Genomic DNA, 24,631 nt, shown 5'->3' on the forward strand with positions numbered 1-24,631 from the left:
GCACCCAAGCAAAGAGGTCTTCCCGACCACTAGGTGGCATTTATTTTTATTCGATTTATTTTTTTCATCCGTGAAGAGAACGCACTTCCATGATCTTTACTTTGAAAGAAAAAAATACTTCCGGAAAAGGAAAGAAACACACGTGTGGGAACATTTTACAGTTGATAGCTAACTATTATTGTAATACACTTCAGACAACGTATTTGATATCAACTTAAACAAGCGCTCCATCTTTAAAATAAGTATTTTACGATGGCTCCGGTAAGTACATCGTGTTATAGCTAGCTAGCTAGATAGTAACGCTGCTAGCTAGCTAATGTCGAGCTATGTACTTACTCATTTTGTCAGCAGAATGGCTGTAATTTACGCTGAACAGTTTTTCCAACTAATGTTACTCACCATTATTTTAGCGGACACTTATCCACATATTTTCGAGAAATTGAGCTATTGTAAACAGCCTGTCACCATTGCTTCAACTACATAGAAATAACGTTACACGAACTATTAGCTAACTAGTTATGTCTGCACTGCTTGCAGGTTTGACAGTGATTTTCACCAGAGAGGAACCCAAGCTATACCTACCTGCCATGTGTTGTTTGCTTATATAATAATTCACATTGCTTGACATGCATTCATTTCATACCATAGTCAGTCAAGTCTAGCTGTACTAGCTAGTAACTATTCAACCCCAAATCATCACCCAGGTTGTCCTTATGAATACAAACCACTGACGACCTTTTCTCACCAACAGCCAAGGAGTAAGAAGAGGAAGCCGAGCTTTCGCAGGCTACTAAAGACAAGCAATGTGAAGCTTGACAACAAGCTAAAGAATCGTCAGTTCAAGAAAGAGAGCACCGACAAGAAACACCGCAAGGAGCAGAAGAAGCTCCGGGCAGCTATCAAAGATGCTGTCTTGAAGACCCCCCTCCCCCTGGAGCGCTACAAGAAGAGGCCAGGTGTGTGCAGCATGACGACCCACCCATACAGTAGTATAGCTTAACATCTAGGCCCTGACATCTAGCACTCAAGCTGAATGATGCCTGTACTGTAATCAGTAATCAGTATAGTTTGGTTTCCAATTCGTGCACTGTTCCACACTATGGCATCAAAATAATTACGTAACCTATATAAAGTTATTATCGTCTATTGTTTTTTTTGAGTCCTGTTTGGTGGCGTTAATTACATGTCCCTGTTTGGTTTCTGTTACAGAGGATGAAGAGGAGGAGGAGTTTGTGGAGTCCCTGCCAATGGACATGATGGATGAAGATGACCTGGAGCAGATCAAGGCAATGGCTCAGAAAGCCTCCTTCCTCACCAGAGACCTGTCGTCAAGGTAATTGCACAGTCCATACAGTATTTTTGTAGGGCTGGGCAGTATTTACGTATCTTAATATTTCGGTATTGATTGACGGACCGGTTTGGGGTTGAACTTGCCTTCTGTAATGGTATTTCAATGTTTGGTTTGTTAAATGTAATCCGCCAGTCCACCATGTGTAACATCCGCGTTTATAGTTTTACTCTGCTACTTGAGTGAGTCCCCTTTCTCCCACCAAGCTTCATACTGTCAGAAATGTGAAAAATATCACGATACTTAGATGCCGATACAATATGTTTTGCGATTCGATATTGTTATTTTATTACGATAGTATGTTCCAAAGAGATTGCTCACCATATGTCTGCTGCAGAGGGACAAGAGAGATTCATGAGAAAACGAGTTTATCAGTCATGGAAATAAAAGTGCAGAAAACAAATTGGCGCCCTACTTAAAAATAAGATGGAGAACAAGCTATGAAGGAAAACTACTGCCATTTTGGTGCGGGTACAGCCATCTAGTGCAAATATTGTCTCAAATGATATCTGATATGTAACTGTATCCCCCCCTCATCACTATTATGTACCATCTTTCTGTCAATCTCATGTACCATCCCATCACAAGTAGATCATAATACACATGTTGAAATGTATAGCTATGTCTAACTTCTCTCCTCACTTAACCTTACTTGAATACCTGCAGTGGTCCAGTGCATGCCAAAAAGCGCAAGGGGGAGCAGCAGGGGCCAGAGAGTTATGAGAAGATGCCCAGAAAGATGCAGATAACAGAGGAAAAAGAGGTCATTCACCTCCTGCCAATCAAAGACAAGATTAGAGGCCTCATCCCTCAGAGCATGGAGAAACCTGGTAGGATGATTATTATGTGTTACCCCTGAACATCTTCACCTGTAAGTTTACATTTCTAAGTCATATTGTTTAAAGGTTTTAGAATTTACAGCTCTATTGATACAATTGCGTTGGATTGCTTTGTCTTGTTTTTAGTTGTAGAAAAAAAGGCTGAGGAGGAGGAAGGAGATGCCCCGACTGGCTTGGAGCAATTTGAAAACGGTACCAGCACCATGAACCCCTTTTTGACTTGAGTCAGTCATCCAACTATTGGTAGCCCAGTCCTGATCAGTAGATGAGGTGCTTCTCTCTGATGTAGCTGGTATGTTTCCACAGAGGATGAGGCTATGCCCGGGCCGGCCCTAACCCCCCAGGAGCAGCTGAAGCTCCGCACACAGAAGCTGACCAACAGGAAACTACGAATCGCTAGTCTGGGATCAGACATCCTCTCAGATCCCACCACCAATGTAAGCCCTGGTTCGAACAACCCTGCATCTCCACACCGAACCCCAAAAAATACATCACTTTCTCTTTGGAAGAGCGGGAATAGTGCCGTCTGAAACCACGCGGTGTGCCTTGTCGGACCTCTGACGACAGTTCAGTACAGTGCATGTGAAGTTTCATGCTTCGCGCCAGAGCAGTTTTTCCACTGTCGGAAGAAATGGTGATGCATATATGTTAATTGCATGTAAATAAAGGTTGCTTCGCTACCACACCCACATCGGAAGCACAATGATGACCTCGAATTCGCAGGTGGAGATGTTAGAACAGACCCAGGGTCTGTTTCTGTGATGGCAGAAACACTAAAAGGATCATGGTTAGTGTAGTTTTTGGTGCTTTTTGAAACCAGCAACTGACAGTAAAACACAACTTCAACACGTTCAAACCGATGGGCACTACATCAACATATAAAGAGTTTTGCAATCTCAGGAGAAAATGGAACGTCTGCGTTGCACATAATATCGCTATGCTAACTTATCTATCGTGGTTTATTTTAGGGATGAGGAGACTTTGGGCTTCCTTAGTAAAAGGGAGTTATGAAATCTGGAGACAGATTACGTTAACCGATACACATTAAACTGATCATATTCATGGTTGCAAACATTAACTTCCGCGCTGCACAGGTGTGCGAGTCGTCTTTCTTTGCCTTTTTAGTACAATAAACGTTGTGCTTTCTTTAATAACACAGAGGTTGCTGTTATGTCTGAATTTGACCCGATACCACAAGGAAGTCTGCGGTGTTGAAAGCTGTTGTATGACACCAATTGGTACGTCAGGAAAAGCTCTTGACCGTGCCATCCCGCTCTTTATTTCTATTCAGTTGGTCTCGCCATAAGTTTGGCGTGTGAACTGTGCATTAGACTCCTCGGGCTACTCTTGCTTCCTAGTCCCCATGGCAAAATATTATTATTTTATGTCACATAGACCAATAATCACATAGCAGAGAGAAGCAGACTTAGGAAATGTTTTGTTTCACTGTTCTTGGTATTGATGTTTTCTGTGTAAAGCCAATGTCTGAACTTTCCATCTTTGTTCAGATCAAGAAGCTGAAAGAGCTGCGAGCCATGCTGATGGAGACCGACCCCTATGTGGCCGTGACGGTCAGAAAGCTGGTCATGGTCTCTCTGATGGAGGTCTTCAAGGACATCGTCCCCTCCTACAGAATCAGACCCCTGACGGAGACCGAGAAAGCCTCAAAGGTGAAGAAAGAGACCCAGCAACTGAGGGAGTTTGAGGAGGGCTTGGTGAGCCAGTACAAGTTCTACCTGGAGAACCTGGAGCAAACGGTCAAAGGTAGTCCACTTCTATCTCTATTTGTTGATATTGATGACTTGTTTTGACTGGCTGATGTTTGCTGGGACTGGCTGATGTTTGCTGGGAAGTGGCTGATGTTTGCTGGGAAGTGGCTGATGTTTGCTGGGAAGTGGCTGATGTTTGCTGGGAAGTGGCTGATGTTTGCTGGGACTGGCTGATGTTTGCTGGGACTGGCTGATGTTTGCTGGGACTGGCTGATGTTTGCTGGGACTGGCTGATGTTTGCTGGGACTGGCTGATGTTTGCTGGGACTGGCTGATGTTTGCTGGGACTGGCTGATGTTTGCTGGGACTGGCTGATGTTGATGCCTTGTGACTAATTCATATAGGCGGGTTGGCTGTTTAAAAACGTGGCAAAACGGACAGGGTTGGCTTAGACTGTCATGTGAACTATATATACAGTTACACCATGAGCACTTGTCGCTCAAATACACTGTTACAGTTCTTGGTTAGTTGGCGAATTTGAGCCATATTAGCATAGACATGACATCAGTGAAAACACCTCAAAACAAGACAGGATATCAATAACGAGATGAAATGAGCCACCTACAATTCCCCACACGGCAGCTTCTTGCCATTGCTGCGAGCTATCTGACCGTTCAGAATCACAACGCTCACCTTTCGGGCCACATCAATGCACGCACATCATTTTCGTGGTGTCAGACAATTTGTCTATTCGTTATGACTGGTTGACATTGATGACTTGTTGTGACTAGTTGATATTAATGAGTGGCTGCTGTTGGTTGTAACTATTTGCTGTGTGCGCCCCCTGCCCCGTAGACTGGAAGCAGAAGAAGAGAAAGAGGAGCGAGGCGGTGTCACTGCAGTCTTATAGGGGCCTGGCTGAAGTGGCCATCCGCTGTATCTGTGAGCTGCTGGTGGCCCTGCCACACTTCAACTTCCACAACAACATCATCGTCACGGTGGTGCCCCTGATGAACGACCCTGTCAAGAGGGTGAGTCTGGGAGGCCCCGTATCAAGCCCGTAGTTCTACATCTTGTCACGTGGTGTTCACTACAATATTAGCTTTAGACTTTGTAGCTATAGACTTTACAATGGGAGTGGGCTCTGTAGAGGCGGGTTTCTCTTAATTAAGATTCATTTGGCTATCAATCGAAAGCCGCGGTTTTATCTTAGATATATGAAGGGTCGTGTTTGTCTCTCGTCTGACTGTTAACTGAGTTGACGTTATGTTGTCTGTCCAGGTGTCTGACATGTGCTGTGAAGCAGTCAAGAAACTACTGAAGCAGGACAAACAGGGCCATGCCTCACTTGGGACAGTCAAAGTTATCTCCGGACTGGTTAAAAGCAGAAACTATGACGTCAGACCAGAGGTACTATTCACCTACTATTCAAGTTTTTTTATATATTTTATTTTTATGACATGGCTCTTAAAGAAATACAACTAAAATGTTCCCACTTCTTCACCCCCACAGCTACTCAAGGTTCTCCTCTGCCTGAGGATAAAGGAGGTGGAGGTGAAGAAAGATACAGATGACACAGCTCCCAAAAAGAAGTTCATGAACTATAAAGACAAAAAGAAGAATCTGTCCAGGATGCAAAGGAAGGTCGGTAGCCCACGCACCTGTGTGTAGGGACGTCAAACGTTCAGCCTGCTGCACAGCCCTATGGGCACTCTAGTCTACAGCACCTGGTTAAAGTGTTTTTCGCTCAGATTGGTCATCAATTGCACAAAATTGCTGACTTAAAACGATCAATATCTTTGGTTTTGTACTAGGCTTGGGCGGTATCCAGATTGTCATACCTTGTGCCATACCGGGATAGTTGGTAATACCGGCACTGAACACAAGGGGCACTGTTTTCAGACAATTAACGTAATGGTTATAAGAGATCTAGCTGGCAAACATTTAGTTGTGAAATCCATACAGTAATTAAAACACCTGGTGCATGCTGCACGATAGTGAGTGACTCATTGTTGTGTGCTTGTAAAAAAAACAACACCACGTGACTGGCGACTACCGTAAGCATCGTAATATTGTGGCAGGTGAAATGAACACAATCTTCTTTATTTCCTAACGTATTGCACAAGCTGACTGCAGTTTGCCTTGCTTATGTTGTCTGCCTGTGTACAATCTGTGAGTGTACATTTTTTTTATATGTCTGTGAGAAGAGTGTAATGGATGTGTCCTGTAATCCTTACAGTGGAAGAAGGCTGAAGAGAAACTAGAGAAAGAGCTGCTAGAGGCTGAGGCATCAGAGAGCAAAGACAAGAAGCTCAAACTGGTGAGTGTTTATTCCCCAAAGTTACAACAGGCCTGAAACGACTCAATTTGTTTTTGTGAAAACACTTTCGCACTTCTCACGACAAAAGGTCTAACCGTCATTCCAATTGTTCTCTCTCTCCTAGCACACAGAGACCTTGAACATAGTGTTCTTGATATACTTCAGAATACTGAAGAAAGCTCAGAAGTCTATCCTGCTTCCCTCCGTTTTAGAAGGTCTAGCAAAGTAAGAGACTACCTGTTCCCAGAGACATGAGTCACTTCCTAACAAATGTGAAATATTTGTTTATGAAATATGGAGGCTTTCATTTATGACAAAATATTTTTCTCCTAAGGTTTGCCCATCTGATCAACCTGGAGTTCTTTGATGACTTGTTGAACGTTCTTCAACATCTTATCCAATCAGGAGTGAGTATACATATTCAACCAATCCTATCAAAATACTATTCACATCATTGTGTATCATTGGCTAATGGCCTTTTTTCTTTGTAGGATCTGACCTATCGGGAAAGCCTTCACTGCATTCAGACAGCTTTCAACATTCTCTCTGGTCAAGGTCGGTGATGGTCTAACCTCATTGAATACTGTGTATATTACATACTGTATGTGCTTAAAGGATAGGTTCACTTTTTTGAACCAAATCCATGTTTTGGATGTATATGTCAGGACACTATTTTTGAGATTTCACTTGGTTTTGAAAAATTTAACCCATCAGCGATATGTATATACAGCGAATGTATATACTTCATCATGGCGACATAAATGGCTGATTATGTGTTCTAGACACAGTATGCTTACATCGTATTAGGGTCACGTGACGTTCGGGTGTCACAGGATTTTTTTGAATTGTTCAAACGTTTGTATCCATCTTAGCGCCAATCTCCGGGAGTGTCAATAGGAGAATTAACGTGGCAGGTTAGGAAAATATTTGGGGTTAGTTAAAATGATCTCAGATGCGACTCATATGTCCAGCTACAACCACGCCTGCCGTGAGAACAGTCTTGGTTTCCACTAATGCAATGCTGCGGCAATATGGTGCGTGATGTCAGACACTAAAAAATGCTGTTTTAGGAGACAGACCACGTAGAACTTAAATGTGTTGTTTCGCAGTAATTTATCTCAGTTCCGGATCACGAACGTTGACGTAGTATACTGTTGCTTTTAATTAATTTCCCTCTTTTGCGGATAGGTGATGTCCTCAATATTGACCCACTGAAGTTCTACAGCCACCTGTACAAGACGCTGCTCAAACTCAATGCTGGTAAGTCAAACCACCCAAGAGCTTATTTAAACCCATGTCTGGCTCGTTGACACTAGATCCGTTGTGCTCTGAAGGTCCACCTGTACTTGGAGTGACTGTTCATAAGTGTTAAAAGGTCCAATGCAGCTGTTCTGTATCTCAAATTTTTTATTTATTTTACCTTTATTTAACTAGGCAAGTCAGTTAAGAACAAATTCTTATTTTCAATGACTGCCTAGGAACAGTGGGTTAACTGCCTGTTCAGGGGCAGAACGACAGATCTGTACCTTGTCAGCTCGGGGGTTTGAACTTGCAACCTTCCAGTTACTAGTGCAACGCTCTAACCACTAGGCTACCCTGCCATCTATTAAATATCTTACTGTGAATTAAAATGGTCAAAAAGAAACAGAAATAACTTCTTAGCAAGGAGCGATTTCTCAAATAAGAATTTTGCTACGACTGTCTGGGAGTGGTCCGAGTGGGGAAAATGTGCAGTTATTGGCAGAGAGCTGTGGAACTTTTTCTTATTGGTCTGTTAATTCATTTCCAGCATGGTGATGTCACCATGGAAAGCCAAAACTCCACACCCCCCAGGGTGTATTTTAAAAATCTCTTACACTGAAAGGGCAGTATCATTTTCACAGTATTATTCCAACCTCAGTGTGGAAATGTATATAAAACACCGGAAAATCTAGTTTGTGACTGCACTGGGCCTTTAAATAATGTGGATGCCCTTCCCAGGTGCATCTAATGATGACATCAGCATCGTGCTGCGTTGTCTCGACGTGATGCTGACCAAGCGCAGGAAACAGGTGACCCTGCAGCGTGCCCTGGCCTTCGTCAAGAGACTGAGCACGCTCAGTCTGCACACACTGCCCAACGCTACCGTGGGAATCCTGGCATCCAACAGGACGTTGATGCATGTAAGTGTTTATCGTGTGTGCATCTGTGTGTATTATGGAGAGATTGTGTGTGTGTGTGTGAGTCCATGAAGAGTGTGACCGTGTGTGTGTGTGTGATTAATAAGACTGTGCTCCCCCTCTCTCCGCAGACCTTCCCCAAGTGTGACATCCTCCTGGACAATGAGGCTCAGGGTAGTGGGGTGTTCCTTCCTGAGCTGGATGAGCCAGAGTACTGCAACCCTCAGAACACTGCCCTGTGGGAGCTACACACACTCAAGGTAAACACGCAAAAAGCACACACACAAAAATAAAACACACACACACACACAGGTATAGCTGATGGCGTTGCTGTTGTTGTGTTGCAGAGACATTACCACCCAGTGGTCAGGAGGTTTGCCACTCACCTCTGTGCAGGGGCTCCCAGTGAAGGATCTGGAGCGCTAATTGTTCAACTTGCTAGAAGGTAAGAACAAGAGGATCCCCAAACTTCAAATCTCACATTTCATTTATCCTCTATGAAAAGCCAGTTGCTGCTCCTCCAGTTCTTTTACAAATACTCATACAATCCCAAGGTTTGTATGGTCATGAATATCCTAGAAAAGTCCAAAGAAATCCAGGCCAGACAAAGTTTTGGAAATGTAATTATAATTTCTATTCATGTAATTTATTTAGGCACCATTTTTCTTTTTATCAATCAAATAAAAAAATCTACATATCAGCCAGGATGGGAAGGACACTTTAGCGTGCCTGTGTTCTCGCGCATCAGTTGCATGTGTGCAAGGCTAGTTGGCCGTTGCTCAAGGGAAGAGAGCGACAGCCGGACATTACAGCAGAAGGCCTAGGGTGACACGTCCCAAATTGTGCCAGAGAGTCCCGCATCCTGCAACCAAACAATCATGTCCCACGTTTCTTGCCTCTATACACTGACGTGATGTTGTAGATTTGTTTTTTATACTGAACCAAAAAATAAAACGCAACAAGTTATTTAAATAAATAAATTAGACCCACTTGGGAGCCGACCCACAAAAGGGCTTAGTTACAGATAGGAATACTCCTCCGCATTAACATTTCCCTTCACTGGAACTAAGGGGCCGAGCCTGAACCATGAAAACCAGCCCCAGACCATTATTCCTCCTCCACCAAACTTTACAATTGGCACTATGCATTTGGGCAGGTAGCGTTCTCCTGGCATCTGCCAAACCCAGATTCAAACTTTGGACTGCCAGATGGTGAAGAGTGATTGATCAATCCAGAGAACGCGTTTCCACTGCTCCAGAGTCCAATGGTGGCGAGCTTTACACCACTCCAGCCAATGCTTGGCATTGCGCATGGTGATCTTAGACTTGTGTGCGGCTTCTCAGCCATGGAACCCCATTTCCTGAAGCTCTCGACGAACAGTTATTGTGCTGACCTTGCTTCCAAAGGCAGTTTGGATCTAGGTACTGAGCGTTGCAACCGAGGCCAGACATGTTTTACACGATTCAGTACTCGGCGGTCCCGTTCTGTGAGCTTGTGTGGCCTACCACTTCGCGGCTGAGCCATTGATGCTCCTAGACGTTTCCACTTCACAATAACAGCACTTGCAGTTGACCGGAGAAGCTCTCGGAGGGCAGAAATTTGACAAACAGACTTGTTGGAAAGGTGGCAGCCTATGGCGGTGCCACGTTGAAACTCACTGAGCTCTTAAGGCCATTCTACTGTCAATGTTTGTCTATTGAGATTGCATGGCTGTGTGCTCAATTTTATACAAGTCAGTAACGGGTGTGGCTGAAATGGCCAAATTCACTAATTTGAAGTGGTGTCCATAACTACACAAAAGGTATTTCCCTGTCCCCACCTCTATTTCTAGAGACACGTCCTCTTCCGTCCACAAAGCTGCCTGAGGAAGACTTGAGTAGTCGAAACGTGTTGAAGTTTAGCGTCTTGATGTACAATGCTGACTGCTCCGATATGTATTATTTTGTCAATGTATTGCAATGTACTGGCCTTTCTTGAATTACCTGCCATTTTAGGTGTCTACCTTCCCACTGCCCTCATCTCACTCGTGTTTGATCAACAAATTCTAATTTAGAAAAAAAGGTTGATTTGTCCCTTTTGCAGGTAGACCTTCCAACCGGTCTCTTGCAGTCATGTTGCACTAATGAAAATACGTATCATAACGGGTGTGGTACTGGTGGTTATTCACACTTCTCCAATCATTGTTGAGATCTGATATTCTGCGCAGCGCAAGACAAGACATAGGCCAATGTCATGTCAACCAATAACATTTTATTGTTTCAGCTCAACTTTGAGCTGGAACGTTTCACCAGTAAAAAGTGAAATCTCATTCAATGAAGGCTTATTTTGAAATTAGGTGTGTCTAACTTGGTGTTTGAGGGTATACATTTTTTTTTCTTGAGTCAATATGTGTGGGCATAGGCAGACGTTGCAATTGGAGGATGAATTGTATGCACTAGCCAATTCTATAACATTCAAGACATCTGTCGGTACAAAGTTTGAGGAATGTCATTTTTATTTGCGTTCACACGCCTAAAAAAAATCTACACCATGAGGGAGATTTGAGTTTTTATTTATGTAGGCTACACTGTCCCGCATTTGAGCATTGTATTAGTTGGGGTTTGGTTCAATCGCTGTGAATCGAACAGTAATTTTAGGAAAAAATATTAGGTGTAGCCTTTCTTTCAGATTATGTGGCTTCAACTTGTTTTGTTGATTGGACATGGCAACTCAAGATACTAGTCACCCTTCAAAGTAAACACTTCTAAGATAGCTAAATATGACTACACTAGAAAAGGTACATTTCCTGAAGAACATTTGTGAGCTTGCTTCAGCTGAATAAAACGATTTGTAGCCTACCATAGCCATTTGATCTTTGATATATTGAATGAGCAAATTATTTCAAAAGGCATAACATGTTTGGTTGTAATTTTATACATCAAGGGTGGTCAACCATCCTCCAGTAGAGCCAATGGGTATGCAGGCTTTTATTCCAGTCCCCCGCCAACAAAACCACGTTTTATAAATGATCTGCTCAACCGGACCTCTGTGTCTGAGCAGGGCTTGATCAAATCCTGCATCCCCAGTAGAGGACCACAATGGGAATAAGTCCCAGACTGTGTGTTGTCCTCTGATTCTACTCGTGCATGTTTGGCTTTTAAGTCGTGTGCTCGTTTTTGTTTTTTTAATGGTTGAATTAATACACTTCTATAGTTCCCTAACAGGTATTGTACTTTGGGGGGTGTGTGTGTGTAAGTGCCTTGCACAACGACAGGAGATGGTACATGGGATCAGAGCGCAGCCTCCCAGTGTTGTGCTTACTGTTTTATACATACATAGACGCCGCCAATTGTTGTCTTGGAAATTTGGTTAAAGGTAATGAAATTCCATCTGTCAAAATGTGTTTGAACCCTGAAGACATTCTCTACGGTGCGTGCGATATTAACCAAAGATGTGTGCATGTGCAGTATGTAAAAGCGCTAGCCTCTGTTGGGTGTAAAAGACCTTTAACCCCTCTCAGGCACCCAGTGGAGCTGTTTGAGGACTACAGAGCTAAAGACATGACCTTCAATCCTCCAGTGGTAGCACCTTCCACAAAGAAGAAGGTACAGTAGTACACTTCCCTCTCTGTCTATATCTATCTATCTATATTCCAGAATGTTATTAGGCCCACTTGACTGAATTGTCTTTGTGCTAATCTTGTCTCTAAACACTTTGTATTTTGTTGCAGGATTATTTCACGATAGGCCTTGCCCTGCTGGATGATAAATTAAAGCAGCAGATTGATCGTGTTCTCTCAGCGGAGGAAGAGGATCCTATGTCGCTGGATTTCTCTGCTGTTCTGCCCCAGACCAACAGCACATAATACTTCAGACCCCACCGGAAAACACCCCCTTTCCTTTGTGCCCTGTATTTTAGTTCTAAATGGACTGTAAAATAACAACCGTATGCTGGCGACATTGCTTTTTGACTAAAATGGATACAGTTGTGTTAAGTTAAACCACCCGCCTCATTGATTACTCATATCCCTGAGCTACGGGGCCTTCAGAAAGTAGTCACACCCCTTGACTTTTTCCACATAATGGATTAAATTGAGATTCACTGGCCTACACACAATACCCCCATAATGTCAAATTGGAATTGTGTTTTTAGAAATGTATAGAAGCTTAAATCAAGTATTCAACCCCTTTGTTATGGCAAGCCTAATTATTTTCAGGAGTAAAAATGTGCATAACTCACATAAGTTGCATGGACTCACTATATAATTTATTTTTTAATGACAACCTCACAATTATCTGTAAGGTCCCTCAGTTTAGCAGTGAATTTCAGACCAAGGAGGTTCTCCAATGCCTTGCAAAGAAGGGCACGAATTGGTAGATGGGTAAGAATACATTTTTAAAAAGCTGACATTCACTATCCCTTTGAGTATGAAGTTATTTACTCTGGATGGTGTATCAATACACAGTCACTACAAAGATATAGGCGTCATTCCTGACTCAGTTGCCGGAGAGGAAGGAAACCGCTCAGGGATTTCACCATGAGGCCAATGGTGACTTTAAAACAGTTTAATGGCTGTGAAAGGAGAACTGGATGTGTCGACAACATTTTAGTTATACAAACCCAAACGAGTGAAAAGGAAGTTTATACAGGATAAAAATTATTCCAAAACTTTCATCCTGTGTGCAATAAACTAAAGTACAACTGCAAAGAATTACACTTGTACTGAATAAAGTGTTATGTTAGGGGCAAATCCAACAACACTTCACTGAGTACCACTCATATTTTCGAACGTGGTGGCTGCAACATGTATGCTCGTCATTGACAAGGGAGTTTTATTTTTAGGATAAAAATAATCTTAAAACTGGTTGTCTGCTTTAACTAAAACTTTTCAGCAGTACAATAACCTCAAACAAAGTCAAATATACACTGGAGTTGCTTACCAAGATTACTTTTAATGCTCCCGAGTGGCCTAGTTACAGTTTTGACTTCAAATCTTGCCATAGATTTAAAATGGCTGTCTAGCGATGATCAATTTGACAGACCTTGGAAGAATTGAAAAGGTATTTTGTACCAGGTGTGGAAAGCTCTGAGGCTTAGTTTTAATTGTTGCCAAATATAATTCTATCGTGTTGAATCAGGGGTGTGAATACTTAAGTTAGATATCTATTTCATTTTCAATAAAAAAAGGTTTTGCTTGATATTATGGGGTATTAAAATCTGTTGAATTCAGGCTTTAACAACGTTTGGAATAAGTCCAGGGGTATGAATACTTTCTGATGGGGGTGTGTGTGACAAAAATATAAAACTTAAGTGTTGGTTCCATGTTTCATAAACTGAAATAAAAGATCCCAGAAATGTTCCATACGCACAAATTTGTTTACATCCTTGTTCGTGAACAATTTCTCTTTTGTCAAGATAATCCATCCACCTAACAGGTGTGGTATATCAAGAAGATGATTGTACAGCATGATCATTATGCAGATGCACCTTGTGCTGGGGACAATAAAAGGCCAGTAAAATGTGCAGTTTTGTCACAACACAATGCCACAGATGTCTCAAGTTGAGGGAGCGTGCAATTGGCATGCTGACTGCAAGAATGTCTACCAGAGCTGTTACCAGTGAGTTCAATGTTAATTTCTCGACCATGAGCCACTTCCAATGTCATTTTGGAGAAATTGGCAGTGTGTCCAACTGGCCTCACAACAGCAGACCATGAGTAACCACGCCAGCCCAGGACCTACACATCCTGCTTCTTCAACTGAGATCATCTGAGACCAGCCACCCGGACAGCTGATGAAACTGGGTTTGCAGAAGTGAAGGATTTCTAAACAATCCGTCAGAAACCGTCTCAAGAAGCTCAACTGCGTGCTTGTCGTCCTCACCAGGGTCTTGACCTGACTGCAGTTGTGTTGTAACCGACTTCAGTGGAAAAAATGCTCATCTTCGATAGATGCTTGAGAAGTGTGCTCGTCATGAATTAATCCCAGTGCAAATGGTATGTATGGTGTCGTGTGGGCGAGCAGTTTGAATATGTCAACATTGTGAACAGTGCCCCATGGTGGCAGTTGGCTTATGGTATGGTTAGGCATAAGCTACAGCCAACAAACACAATTGTATTTTATTGATGGCAATTTGAATGCACAGAGATACTGCGAAGAGATCCTGAGGCCGATTGTTGTGCCATTCATCAGCCGCCATCACCTCATGTTTCAGCATGATAATGCACAGCTCCATGTGGCAAGGATTTGTACATAATTCTTGGAAGCTGTAAATGTCCCAGTTCTTCCATGGCCTGGATACTCACCAGACATGTCACCCATTGATCATGTTTGGGATGCTCAGGATCGAGGTGTTCGACAGCATGTTCCAGTTCCCGCCAATATCCAGCAACTTCACACACCCATTGAAGTGTGGGACAACATTCCACAGACCACAATCAACAGCCCGGTCAACTCTATGAAGATGTGTCGCGCTGCATGAGGCAAATGGTGGTCACATCAGATACGAACTGGTTCTGATCCATGCCTCTACCTTAAAAAAAAAAGGTATTGGTGACCAACCAATGCCTATCTGCATTCGCAGTCATGTGAAATCCATAGATTAGGGCCTACTGAAAGTATTTCAATTGACTGATTTCCTTATCTATACCACATTTTTAAACATGACCAGCATGATGGGACGTTAATTTTTGCATGTATTTTTAAATATAGGCCTATTTTAAGTGTGTAGTGTCACCATCTTTAGGCAAAATAAACACTTGACACACAGCACCATAACACGTTATGACAAGGTCATAACATGGTCATCATAACACCTGTTGTGATATTCCATTATTTTATGGCTGGTTATGACACCTACACAAGTGTCAGAACTCACAAAACATACCACACAAGGCAAAACATTCCATTATACCATAAACATACAGTTGACATGTTAAATATATACCCTTTTATTCACCATATTATTGTAATAGTGTACACAATGTCAGACATGCACCTAAAACAAAGCAGATTTCAGGAGCAGGACGAGGCACCTTTTTTTTTGGCTGATATAAGGGCATGTACGTGATAGGCCTATCTGGCTTATATGATTAGGATGTCATAATGCTTCTTGGACAGTGTCATAAAGTTTATTTTGTTAGTCCAAGTAAAGTGACACAGGATGGTCATAATGCTTCATGAAAATGTCAAAGTGTAATTTCTTAAGTTAACTTGTCATAAATGTGGCTCATGACAGTGTTATGTCAGCCGTTATGACATGACTGAGTGATTATGACTGTCATAACGTTACCCAACAAAGGAATAAACAGAACTTCAAGCTACATCTTCATTTGACATAGGTAATGAACTGTCCATTGATAAAAGAGGACCATGTTTGCAAAACAAGTGGTTCTGCACTTAATTCACCATTACACTGGTAAGCTAATGGTTAGATAATATCAGGAATGCATACAGACATCTAGTGAATGTGTCCAACACACCACCGCCTGGATTTATGTTTAGCACTTACTGACCAAAACATTATGATTACATTTTTTTTCTTCTCAATTACATGTATTGCTAAAGTAAAGGATTAAGGAAATATAGGCAGGCACCACATTACTACAATACAGCTCACTCATTCAAGCCTGGTGGTCTTGTACAGTTGAAGTCGGAAGTTTACATACAATTAGGTTGGAGTCATTAAAACTCGTTTTTCAACCACTTCACAAATTTCTTATTAACAAACTATAGTTTTGGCAAGTTGGTTAGGACATCTACTTTGTGCACGACACAAGTCATTTTTTCAACAATTGTTTACAGACAGATTATTTCACTTATAATTCACTGTATTACAATTCCAGTGGGTCAGAAATGTACATACACTAAGTTGACTGTGCTTTTAAAAAATTCCAGAAAATGATGTCATGGCTTTAGAAGCTTCTGATAGGCTAATTGACATCATGTGAGTCAATTGGAGGTGTATCTGTGGATGTATTTCAAGGCCTACCTTCAAACTCCTCACTAGGATTAAATGTCAGGAATTGTGCAAAACTGAGTTTAAATGTATTTTACTAAGGTGTATGTAAACTTCCGACTTCAACTGTAAGTATAAAAGCTTGCTTTCATATAATAAATAAAAGCTTGAAATGTTAGTGGAATGGGATAATGTCTTAGTGTGGTGTGTAAATAATTCAATACTGTAGCAGGTCAAAGCTGTGTGCAGCTGTAGACTAACAGTGAAACACTTACTTATGGGTACTTTTCCAACAATGCAGAATTAAAGATAAATATATGCACATGTAAATAGTGACACGAGGAATAAATACACTAAATAACAATAATGAGTAAAAATAACATGGCTATATACAGGGAGTACCAGTACCGAGTTGATGTGCAGAGGACGAGGTAATTAAGGTAGCTGGGAGTTTCTCCCATTCTTCTCTGCATATCATATCAAGCTCTGTCAGGTTGGATGGGGAGCGTTGCTGCACAGCTATTTTCAGGATCTCTCCAGAGATGTTCGATTGGGTTCAAGTTCGGGCTCTGGCTGGACCACTCAAGGACATTCAAAGACCTGTCCCAAAGCCACTCCTGCGTTGTCTTGGCTGTGTGCTTAGGGTCGTTGTCTTGGTGGAAGGTGAACCTTCACCCCAGTCTGAGGTCCTGAGCACTCTGGAGCAGGTTTTCATCAAGGATCTCGCTGTACTTTGCTTCATTTCAGGTTTCCCTCGATCCTGACTAGTCTCCCAGTCCCTGCCGCTGAAAAACACCCCTACAGCATGATGCTGCCACCACCATGCTTCACCGTAGGGATGGTGCCTGGTTTCCTCCAGACGTGACGCTTGGCATGCAGGCCAAAGAGTTCAATCTTGGTTTCATCAGACCAGAGAATCTTGTTTCAGAGTACTTTATGTGCCCTTTGACAAACTCCAAGAGGGCTGTGCTTTTTACTGATGCGTGCCTTCCATCTGGCCAGTCTACCATAAAGCTCTGATTGGTGGAGTCCTGCAGAGACGGTTGTCCTTCTGGAAGGTTCTCCCATCTCCACCGAGGAACTCTGGAGCTCTGTCAGAATGACCATTGGATTCTTGGTTACCTCCCTGACCAAGGCCCTTCTCCCCTGATTGCTCAGTTTGGCCGGGCAGCCAGCTCTAGAAAAGAGAGTCTTGGTGGTTCCAAACTTCTTCCATTTAAGAATGATGGAGGCCACTATCTTCATGGAAACCTTCAATGCTGCAGTCATTATTTTGTACCTTTCCCAGATCTGTGCCTCGATACAATCTGGTCTCGGGGCTTTATGAACAATTCCTTCGATTTCATAGCTTGGTTTTTTTCTCTGACATGCACTGTCAACTTTAGGACCTTATATAAACAGGTGTGCCTTTCCAAATCATATCCAATCAATTTGATTTACCGCAGTCATGGTTATGACTGTCATAATGTTATGACGCTGAGTGTCAAGTAAAGTGTTTCCTAAATAAGTCTGACTTGGGTGGCTGGATCTTCCGACACCGCCTGGTATAGAGGTCCTGGATGGCAGGGAGCTCGGACCCAGGGATGTACTGGGCCGTACTCATCACTCTGTAGTGCCTGGAAGTCAGGTGCCCTGCAGTTGCCGTACCAAGAGGTGATGTAGCCAGCCAAGATGCTCTCAATGGTGCAGCATTATAACCTTTTGTGCATCATACCAAATCTTTTCAGCCTCCTGAGGGGGAAATGCCTCTTCACAACTGTGTGGACCATGTTAATTCCTTAGTGATATGAACACACTGAGGAACTTGAAGCTCTCGACCCGATCCACTCCAGCACCATTGTGGAAGTAGGCATTGTGGTACTTGTTCATTTCCTGCAAGTTGTATAGCATTGCAGGAAAATAGCTGAAAACCATCACATTTCACACTCCGGTGCCAATTCTGTACCAATTTTAGCCATGCCCTCAACCCCATTCATTGGTTGTAAATTTGTTGATATTGGACATTTAACCATTTACACTCGTGGGAATTGGCCTACATTGATTGGGTTAAATTGAAATGTTTCTTACAAAAGAAATATGAAAAACACATGCATAAGCATGGTAGCAATTGAAAGGCAACAGATTAAGATTATGGGAAAATTATAAGACCAAAGTTCCCTTGACACAAGACTGACTCCAAACACTTTACATTTTCTGTACTTTTCACTGCGTTTGTTGATACCTAAATCTGAAAATACTCTGGATACATTCCGTAACATAAGAATATTATTGGAAAATATGGGGTAGATGCAACCTAAAACAACGGTTTGAGTGAGGACTAACTGGTGTCTCCAAGTGGCCACACACCTCAAGTGTGCACAGTTCCTAAGTAATTTCAATGCACTTTGACTCAGTCTTCAACGATAATGTGCTTTTTTGAGCCCTCTAAGCTGTGCTGTTGAGAAACTAGAGCAAACACATTTGTTTTGTTTGGAACACAACCCTGCATCCCCGCCATCACACAATTACTGTTGTTTACGCAATCCAAAAACAGCCCATTATATATCTCAATCTGGGTCAGGTTGGCATCATTTATAAGCTTGTTCGATTGCCAACATGACCAGCGAAGTTATAAAATACGATTTTAAAAGTGTTAGTCTTACACAGGGCAATTCAGAGAAACAGATCGTCATTTTGGTGCGCATAGAAAGGAGTCATGGGTGCATTCAGGTGCGTGTTCCACAGCGAATTTTCTTCACAAAAGACAAACAGATTCTGTTCAGAACAACCCAGGGTATGACATCATGTCATATTGTAACTGTACATCAGTGATCAAACATTACTGTATATGACATGAGTTTTATGATATGGAAATGTGAAGTGCACATTGGCTTGCTTGCATGACATCAAAGCGGTATTTATTATAAATCATCGTCTCATCTTTCAAAATACATTGAATCCTCTTGATTGACAGCATTTCCCTCACTGAGACAAAACATTTGCAAAAGTTGCCCAATTAGCAGGAGGGATGGGAGCAGCTTCTTGTCACGTGCGGTGCTAAAGTTCAGAACGGCTGTCAGTCAAAACCCACACAGCGCTGTGAAGCGCAGAGCTCTGACGTAATGTATAGCATGTTACTGTACAGCCACTGTGTTCCAATTTAGACACTTATCAGTGACTAAATCTGCCATTTTCAACCCGTAAACGGGCACGAGTGTAGTGGCCTATGTATTATAACTACTGTAGTATTTATACATCTCATACAGACGCTGCATAAAAGCCCATCATTTTGTTTGCTGTGAGATTGTATGGACCCAGGGAGAGAGGCTGAAATGTGTATCTAGATCTGTAAGGAAGTTGACACTTTTGCAGTACCAATGGTCAGACACCAAGAACAATATAAATCATTCATTAGAAATGCCACACCTTCATTGTTTTAAAACTAACTTATACTAAGTTGAAAAAAACTAGACTGACTTTGTTATACAAATCTCACACTTAGTGATCCACATTCTAAATTAAGGAGGGAAACAACATGGCCCCCATTGAATCAAGTTTCTGACAACACACTGAAATGGGCATAGGTTAAAACACCTAGTAGACAACTCAGTATAATACTATCATCAATTTCATCAATAAACAACTTGAACAATATCAGAAATCGCTAAACCCTGTATTGACATTATGATAGTCGTGTGTGCGCCAATAGACATCAACAAAATTACTTTTAAGCGGCAATCAGCAGTAAAAACAATTGCAAAGCGGCCTCCCCCACTGGTTCGGTTAAAAGTTGAGGGACGGGGCTGGAGAAATGTAATCACTCAAATTCATAGACTGAGCTATGGATGCAAGGATTGACCAACCATGATATCAAAATTAAACTTTAAACCATGTTTCGAGGCTATATAGTTTGTTTACATTTTGTTTGTTTACAAACATTGGAGTAAAATAAGCTTATATTTTGGGTTCTGATGGGGTACGACAGTTGAACTAAGCTTATGAGGCCTTTAAATTAAAGTTATTATTCAAGAATCAAATGGGTACTTATCAATTTATTACTCCAAAAATGGATGTAGGAATTGCTGATTGCCCCTTTAAAAATGTACTTTTGATTTGATGTTTTACAAAAATAAATTATACCTGAGTATTTGAAAACCTCTTGCTTTTGACATCAAGAGGTGATGGGGTTCTCAAGTGCTGATACGCTTGGAACTGCTGCAATGACGAGTTGAATTTGAAACCAAAATCTCATTTTGTTTTCAAATATCATATCAAACACCATCATACAGTGAGTACTCCAGTGTATTAAAGTAGTCAAAAGTTTAGTATTTGGTCCCATATTCCTAGCACGCTATGATTACTTCAAGCTTGTAACTACAAACTTGGATGGATTTGCAGTTTATCGTGGTTGTGTTTCAGATTATTTTGTGACCAATAGGAATGAAAGGTAAATCATGCATTGTCATTTTGGTGTTGAACATGTTTCTTAACACTTCTACATTAATGTGGATGCTACCATGATAACGGATAATGATGAGTAAGACAGACACACAAATATCATACCCCCAAGACATGCTTACCTCACACCATTACAATAACAGCGGAGGTTAGCATTGTTTTGGGGGTATGATATTTGTGTGTGTCTAACTTTCTCACTCATTATTCACGATACATTCAGGACTATCCGTTAATAACGGTAGCATCCACATTCATGTAGAAGTGTTTCGAAACATATTAGATTCTTAAGATTCTCCAAAATATTTTTTTACCCTCAAATTAAAGCTGACAGTCCGCACTTTAATAACCTCAATCAATGTATAATTTCAAATCCAAAGTGCGGGAGTAAGGAGCCAAAACAAAAACAGTCACCGTTACAATACTTTTGAAGCGCACGCTTTCATATCAAACAAGATAAACCATCGGGAAAAATGGCGATAAAAAATACTGAATATAACAGCAAAACTACTACGTGCAAAACACTGAATATCATCAAATACACAACTATATAGTTATAAATTACAGTTCTGTGAATACTGGGACATAAGGCCTGCATTATTTTTTTTCCCACTAATTGGCCTTTTGACCAATCAGATCAGCTATTTTAATATATCCCATTTAGCAGACGCTTTTGTCCAAAGCGACTTACAAGTCGGCTGGGGCCACTACTTTTACATATGGGTGGCCCCAGCGGGAATCGAACCCACGACGCTTGGCGTTGCAAGCGCCATGCTCTACCGACTGAGCCACACACACCAATAACTAGGCAAATGATCAGAATTGGGCTGCCTGTGTAAATGCAGCCAAAGGGAATCAAACAACAAGCCAGCTTGTTGGCCACATTCACAATGCCCTCATTCTTAGCAGGAGAAAGGCTGGTAGCCGCAGCTACTGCTACTTCCCGCACCTCAACTAAATACACTGTCTGGAGTTCATGCAGACATTCAACACCAGCCTACAGTAGGCCCATGACTCAGCTGCGGGTAGAAGAAGATACAACATGGCCAAGAATCAAGACTATATTCATTCTAAAAAAAACAAACAGGCTGAACAGGGTTAGGCTGGCTGCTGCATTCAGCATCTGCGTTCAGCAACGGCCACCACTTCAGGGATGTATTCATTAGGCACCAAACAATAATACAATGGACTGAAACAAGGAGGAACTACCTAAACTTGTCCAATAAGAAACACTTGTCTTTTTCCCGTTGAAAAATGTTTTGCTACGGTGTACCCTAATGAACACAGAGGGATGGCAGCTAACGACCCAGCAGATAACACGACCTTCCTTCACTCCGAACCGTCATCCTGGAGCCGCCATCCAACTTTACCAGCCAGCCAGGGTGGGACTTTCTGGGGGAAGCTCTTTACTCACGGGAGGGACTAACTCAACTCATCATGGTGTGTACAGGAATACTGGTGCGCTCTAAGGTGGTCAGATAGCCGGTGTGGGCCCTGCTCCCAAGGACCACCACCACCCCCCAGGAGGAGCCTCTCTGCCTCCGCTCAGCCCTCCACCACCCAGGCCTTTGAGTCCTATAGAGAGAGACCCTGAAAAAGGGAGAGGGAAGTAGTGGACAACAGCACGACAGACATATCTGGAGTATACAGTACTTCATATGCAATACACAACTGCCCATGTCATTGTCCACTCAAACATACTAATGCATATCAATCTATAGATGTCATTGTGTTATGTTATAATAGTTGTTAAAATATCAATAATAATATAACACTACATATACAATATTAAAATAAACATTTTGTTTGAAACATTGCAGATAACATCAACTTCGACATTGTCCGAGTGACTCATTTATCCTAATTAATGAGGCGAGAAATAATTGCGTAAAACATAAAAATGGCATTATATAAATATTGTGTAAATAAATGAAGATGACAAAAGTTAAGAAATTGAAAAAGGAAAACTGACTGTGGAAGACATTTATAGGCATGGCCAGAAGGAGGAGACGAAAAAGATGGGGGCTACTAGGGCTAATAGGGAAAGCCCTAGTTGTAAAGACAATAGGAAACAGTAGGGACTTCCGTACCTTCTGGGGAAAGAAAACGAGCACAAATACATTTTAGTCACAACAACATTTCACTGTCATATGCAATATAAAATCAGCTCCTCCCTCGACACGGATTGATCAACATTACATTTTTTCCAGTTCGGCCCACCACTTATTTTCCCTATAAGCAACAAAACCAATGCGTGTGCAACTGTGGACAAATTTAGGTGGGGTTGGCTTCGAATCAAGGGATGGTTGACAATATTGAAGCTGTACTTCCTCTCCATATCATTATAAAAAAATATATAAATTGCACAATGAGCACTTGTCTCAAATTGTTACATTTACATTTAAGTCATTTGGCAGACGCTCTTATCCAGAGCGACTTACAAATTGGTGAATTCACCTTATGACATCCAGTGGAACAGCCACTTTACAATAGTGCATCTAAATCATTTAAGGGGGGGGGTGAGAAGGATTACTTTATCCTATCCTAGGTATTCCTTAAAGAGGTGGGGTTTCAGGTGTCTCCGGAAGGTGGTGATTGACTCCGCTGTCCTGGCGTCGTGAGGGAGTTTGTTCCACCATTGGGGGGCCAGAGCAGCGAACAGTTTGTTAGTTGTTTCTTATCCAGCTAGCACATTTTTTGGCATATTAGCATACAGTAGACCTAAAAACAAGACATGGTATCAATAAGATGCAACGAGCTAAAACGAGCCATCTACGATTCCCCACGTGGCAGCTTCTTGTCATTGTTGCTAGCTATCCGACTGTCCAGAATCACAACCCCATCGACGCGCACGCATCGATTTCATGACGTTGTCAGCCAACCCGTCTACTGTATATGAAAGGAAAGTAGTGTGTATTTCATAATATGACCCCAGGACGGGGCACTTAGAATGAAGAAATTGATTTAAAAAAAATACAGTATTTGCTTGACCGGTTTCTCATTAAAATAGCTCGACTCTACAGCAGTCATGGGAAATTTCCGTTGAATAAAGTAGTACCTCTTCCTTGGTTTTAAGGCAGATTCTGCCCACATATCCCTCTTCGGGCTGCCAGCTGTTGATAACCCTGATGATCTCCTCCTCAAGGGCTACGGGGCGAGGCTGAGGACACCTCTTACGGTCACTGCGCTCCTTCCCCAGTGACACCTTCTCCTCACAAAGGATGTACTCACTGGCACCATCTGTGGACATCAGCAACTAATGTGGGGAGAGGAGAAATAGATAGGCCACTATGAACTGAGAGCGTGGCAGGTCTGGTGTGTTTGTGTGGGTACATTTTTCTATGGGTGGGTGTGCCGGGACTGACCATGTCCAGTAGCTGTCCGGCGGTGGTCTGCTCTTTCACAGACACTACAGTGAAAGGCTCTCGACCTGGCACACCGTGGACAGTCACTTTGTGTTGCTGGGCTGCCCTCCGCTCCTCAGAACTAAACAGCTGCCAGGGAAATACAGTGTTGTAGATAGATATTTACATAGTCCTTACATGTATTTTAAGGTTACTAGCTAATTAGCTCATCAGATGCTGTTCGAAGAGCTACAATAATAAGCAATCCCTAGCTGCTCCTCAGGGGTGTATGTGTGTGTGTTACCATGGCAGCAGGCAGGGCTGTGCCGGTGGCGCTCTCCTCTACTCTGCGGCTATAGATGAACAGACTGGACACCTCCAGGGGCTCGTTGTGCTGCGTCCTCAGCTGGATGTGTCTATAGCCTGGAACAACAGACAACCAACCACAGACATTAAGAACAGGGAGTAGAAATGTATATTACCTGGCAACATGCCGTGCTGTAGCTGCTAGCAAACACTGTACATAGCATGTTGCTAAATATCA

The 24,631-nt window shown here is 42.2% G+C and overlaps 2 protein-coding genes across 2 annotated transcripts in view; one reads left to right on the forward strand and one right to left on the reverse strand.

The window, feature by feature from the left end:
- The first annotated feature begins 113 nt into the window (after positions 1-113).
- noc3l (NOC3-like DNA replication regulator) lies at positions 114-13,725 on the forward strand. Its single transcript, XM_064950830.1, has 20 exons — positions 114-261; positions 752-956; positions 1,210-1,333; positions 2,015-2,178; positions 2,314-2,379; positions 2,494-2,624; positions 3,696-3,951; positions 4,751-4,926; positions 5,177-5,305; positions 5,408-5,539; positions 6,135-6,215; positions 6,340-6,440; positions 6,550-6,622; positions 6,707-6,770; positions 7,404-7,475; positions 8,196-8,377; positions 8,506-8,634; positions 8,722-8,819; positions 11,874-11,958; positions 12,084-13,725. Exons 1-20 carry the CDS (start codon positions 253-255, stop codon positions 12,216-12,218), a joined length of 2,412 nt encoding a protein of 803 aa, XP_064806902.1. The 5' UTR covers positions 114-252; the 3' UTR covers positions 12,219-13,725.
- A 9,966-nt stretch (positions 13,726-23,691) lies between these two features.
- The window catches only part of plce1 (phospholipase C, epsilon 1), a 57,898-nt gene continuing 56,958 nt past the window's right edge, over positions 23,692-24,631 (reverse strand). Inside the window, exons 28-30 of the mRNA XM_064952909.1 lie at positions 24,392-24,510; positions 24,109-24,237; positions 23,692-23,999 (exon numbers count right to left, since the gene is read on the reverse strand). Of these exons, the coding sequence (XP_064808981.1) occupies positions 23,745-23,999; positions 24,109-24,237; positions 24,392-24,510 (503 nt within the window). The 3' untranslated portion in view covers positions 23,692-23,744. The remainder of the gene's footprint in view (positions 24,000-24,108; positions 24,238-24,391; positions 24,511-24,631) is intronic.

This window comes from Oncorhynchus masou, chromosome 31, assembly GCF_036934945.1.
Source record: "Oncorhynchus masou masou isolate Uvic2021 chromosome 31, UVic_Omas_1.1, whole genome shotgun sequence".
NCBI classification, from domain to species: Eukaryota; Metazoa; Chordata; class Actinopteri; order Salmoniformes; family Salmonidae; genus Oncorhynchus; species Oncorhynchus masou.

Excerpts from the sequence above, each read along its gene's own strand:
- noc3l (XM_064950830.1), top strand. Across the intron at positions 6,441-6,549 it reads GTTTTAGAAGGTCTAGCAAA|GTTTGCCCATCTGATCAACC; the intron begins GTAAGAGACTAC and ends TTTTCTCCTAAG. Across the intron at positions 8,635-8,721 it reads GGGAGCTACACACACTCAAG|AGACATTACCACCCAGTGGT; the intron begins GTAAACACGCAA and ends GTTGTGTTGCAG.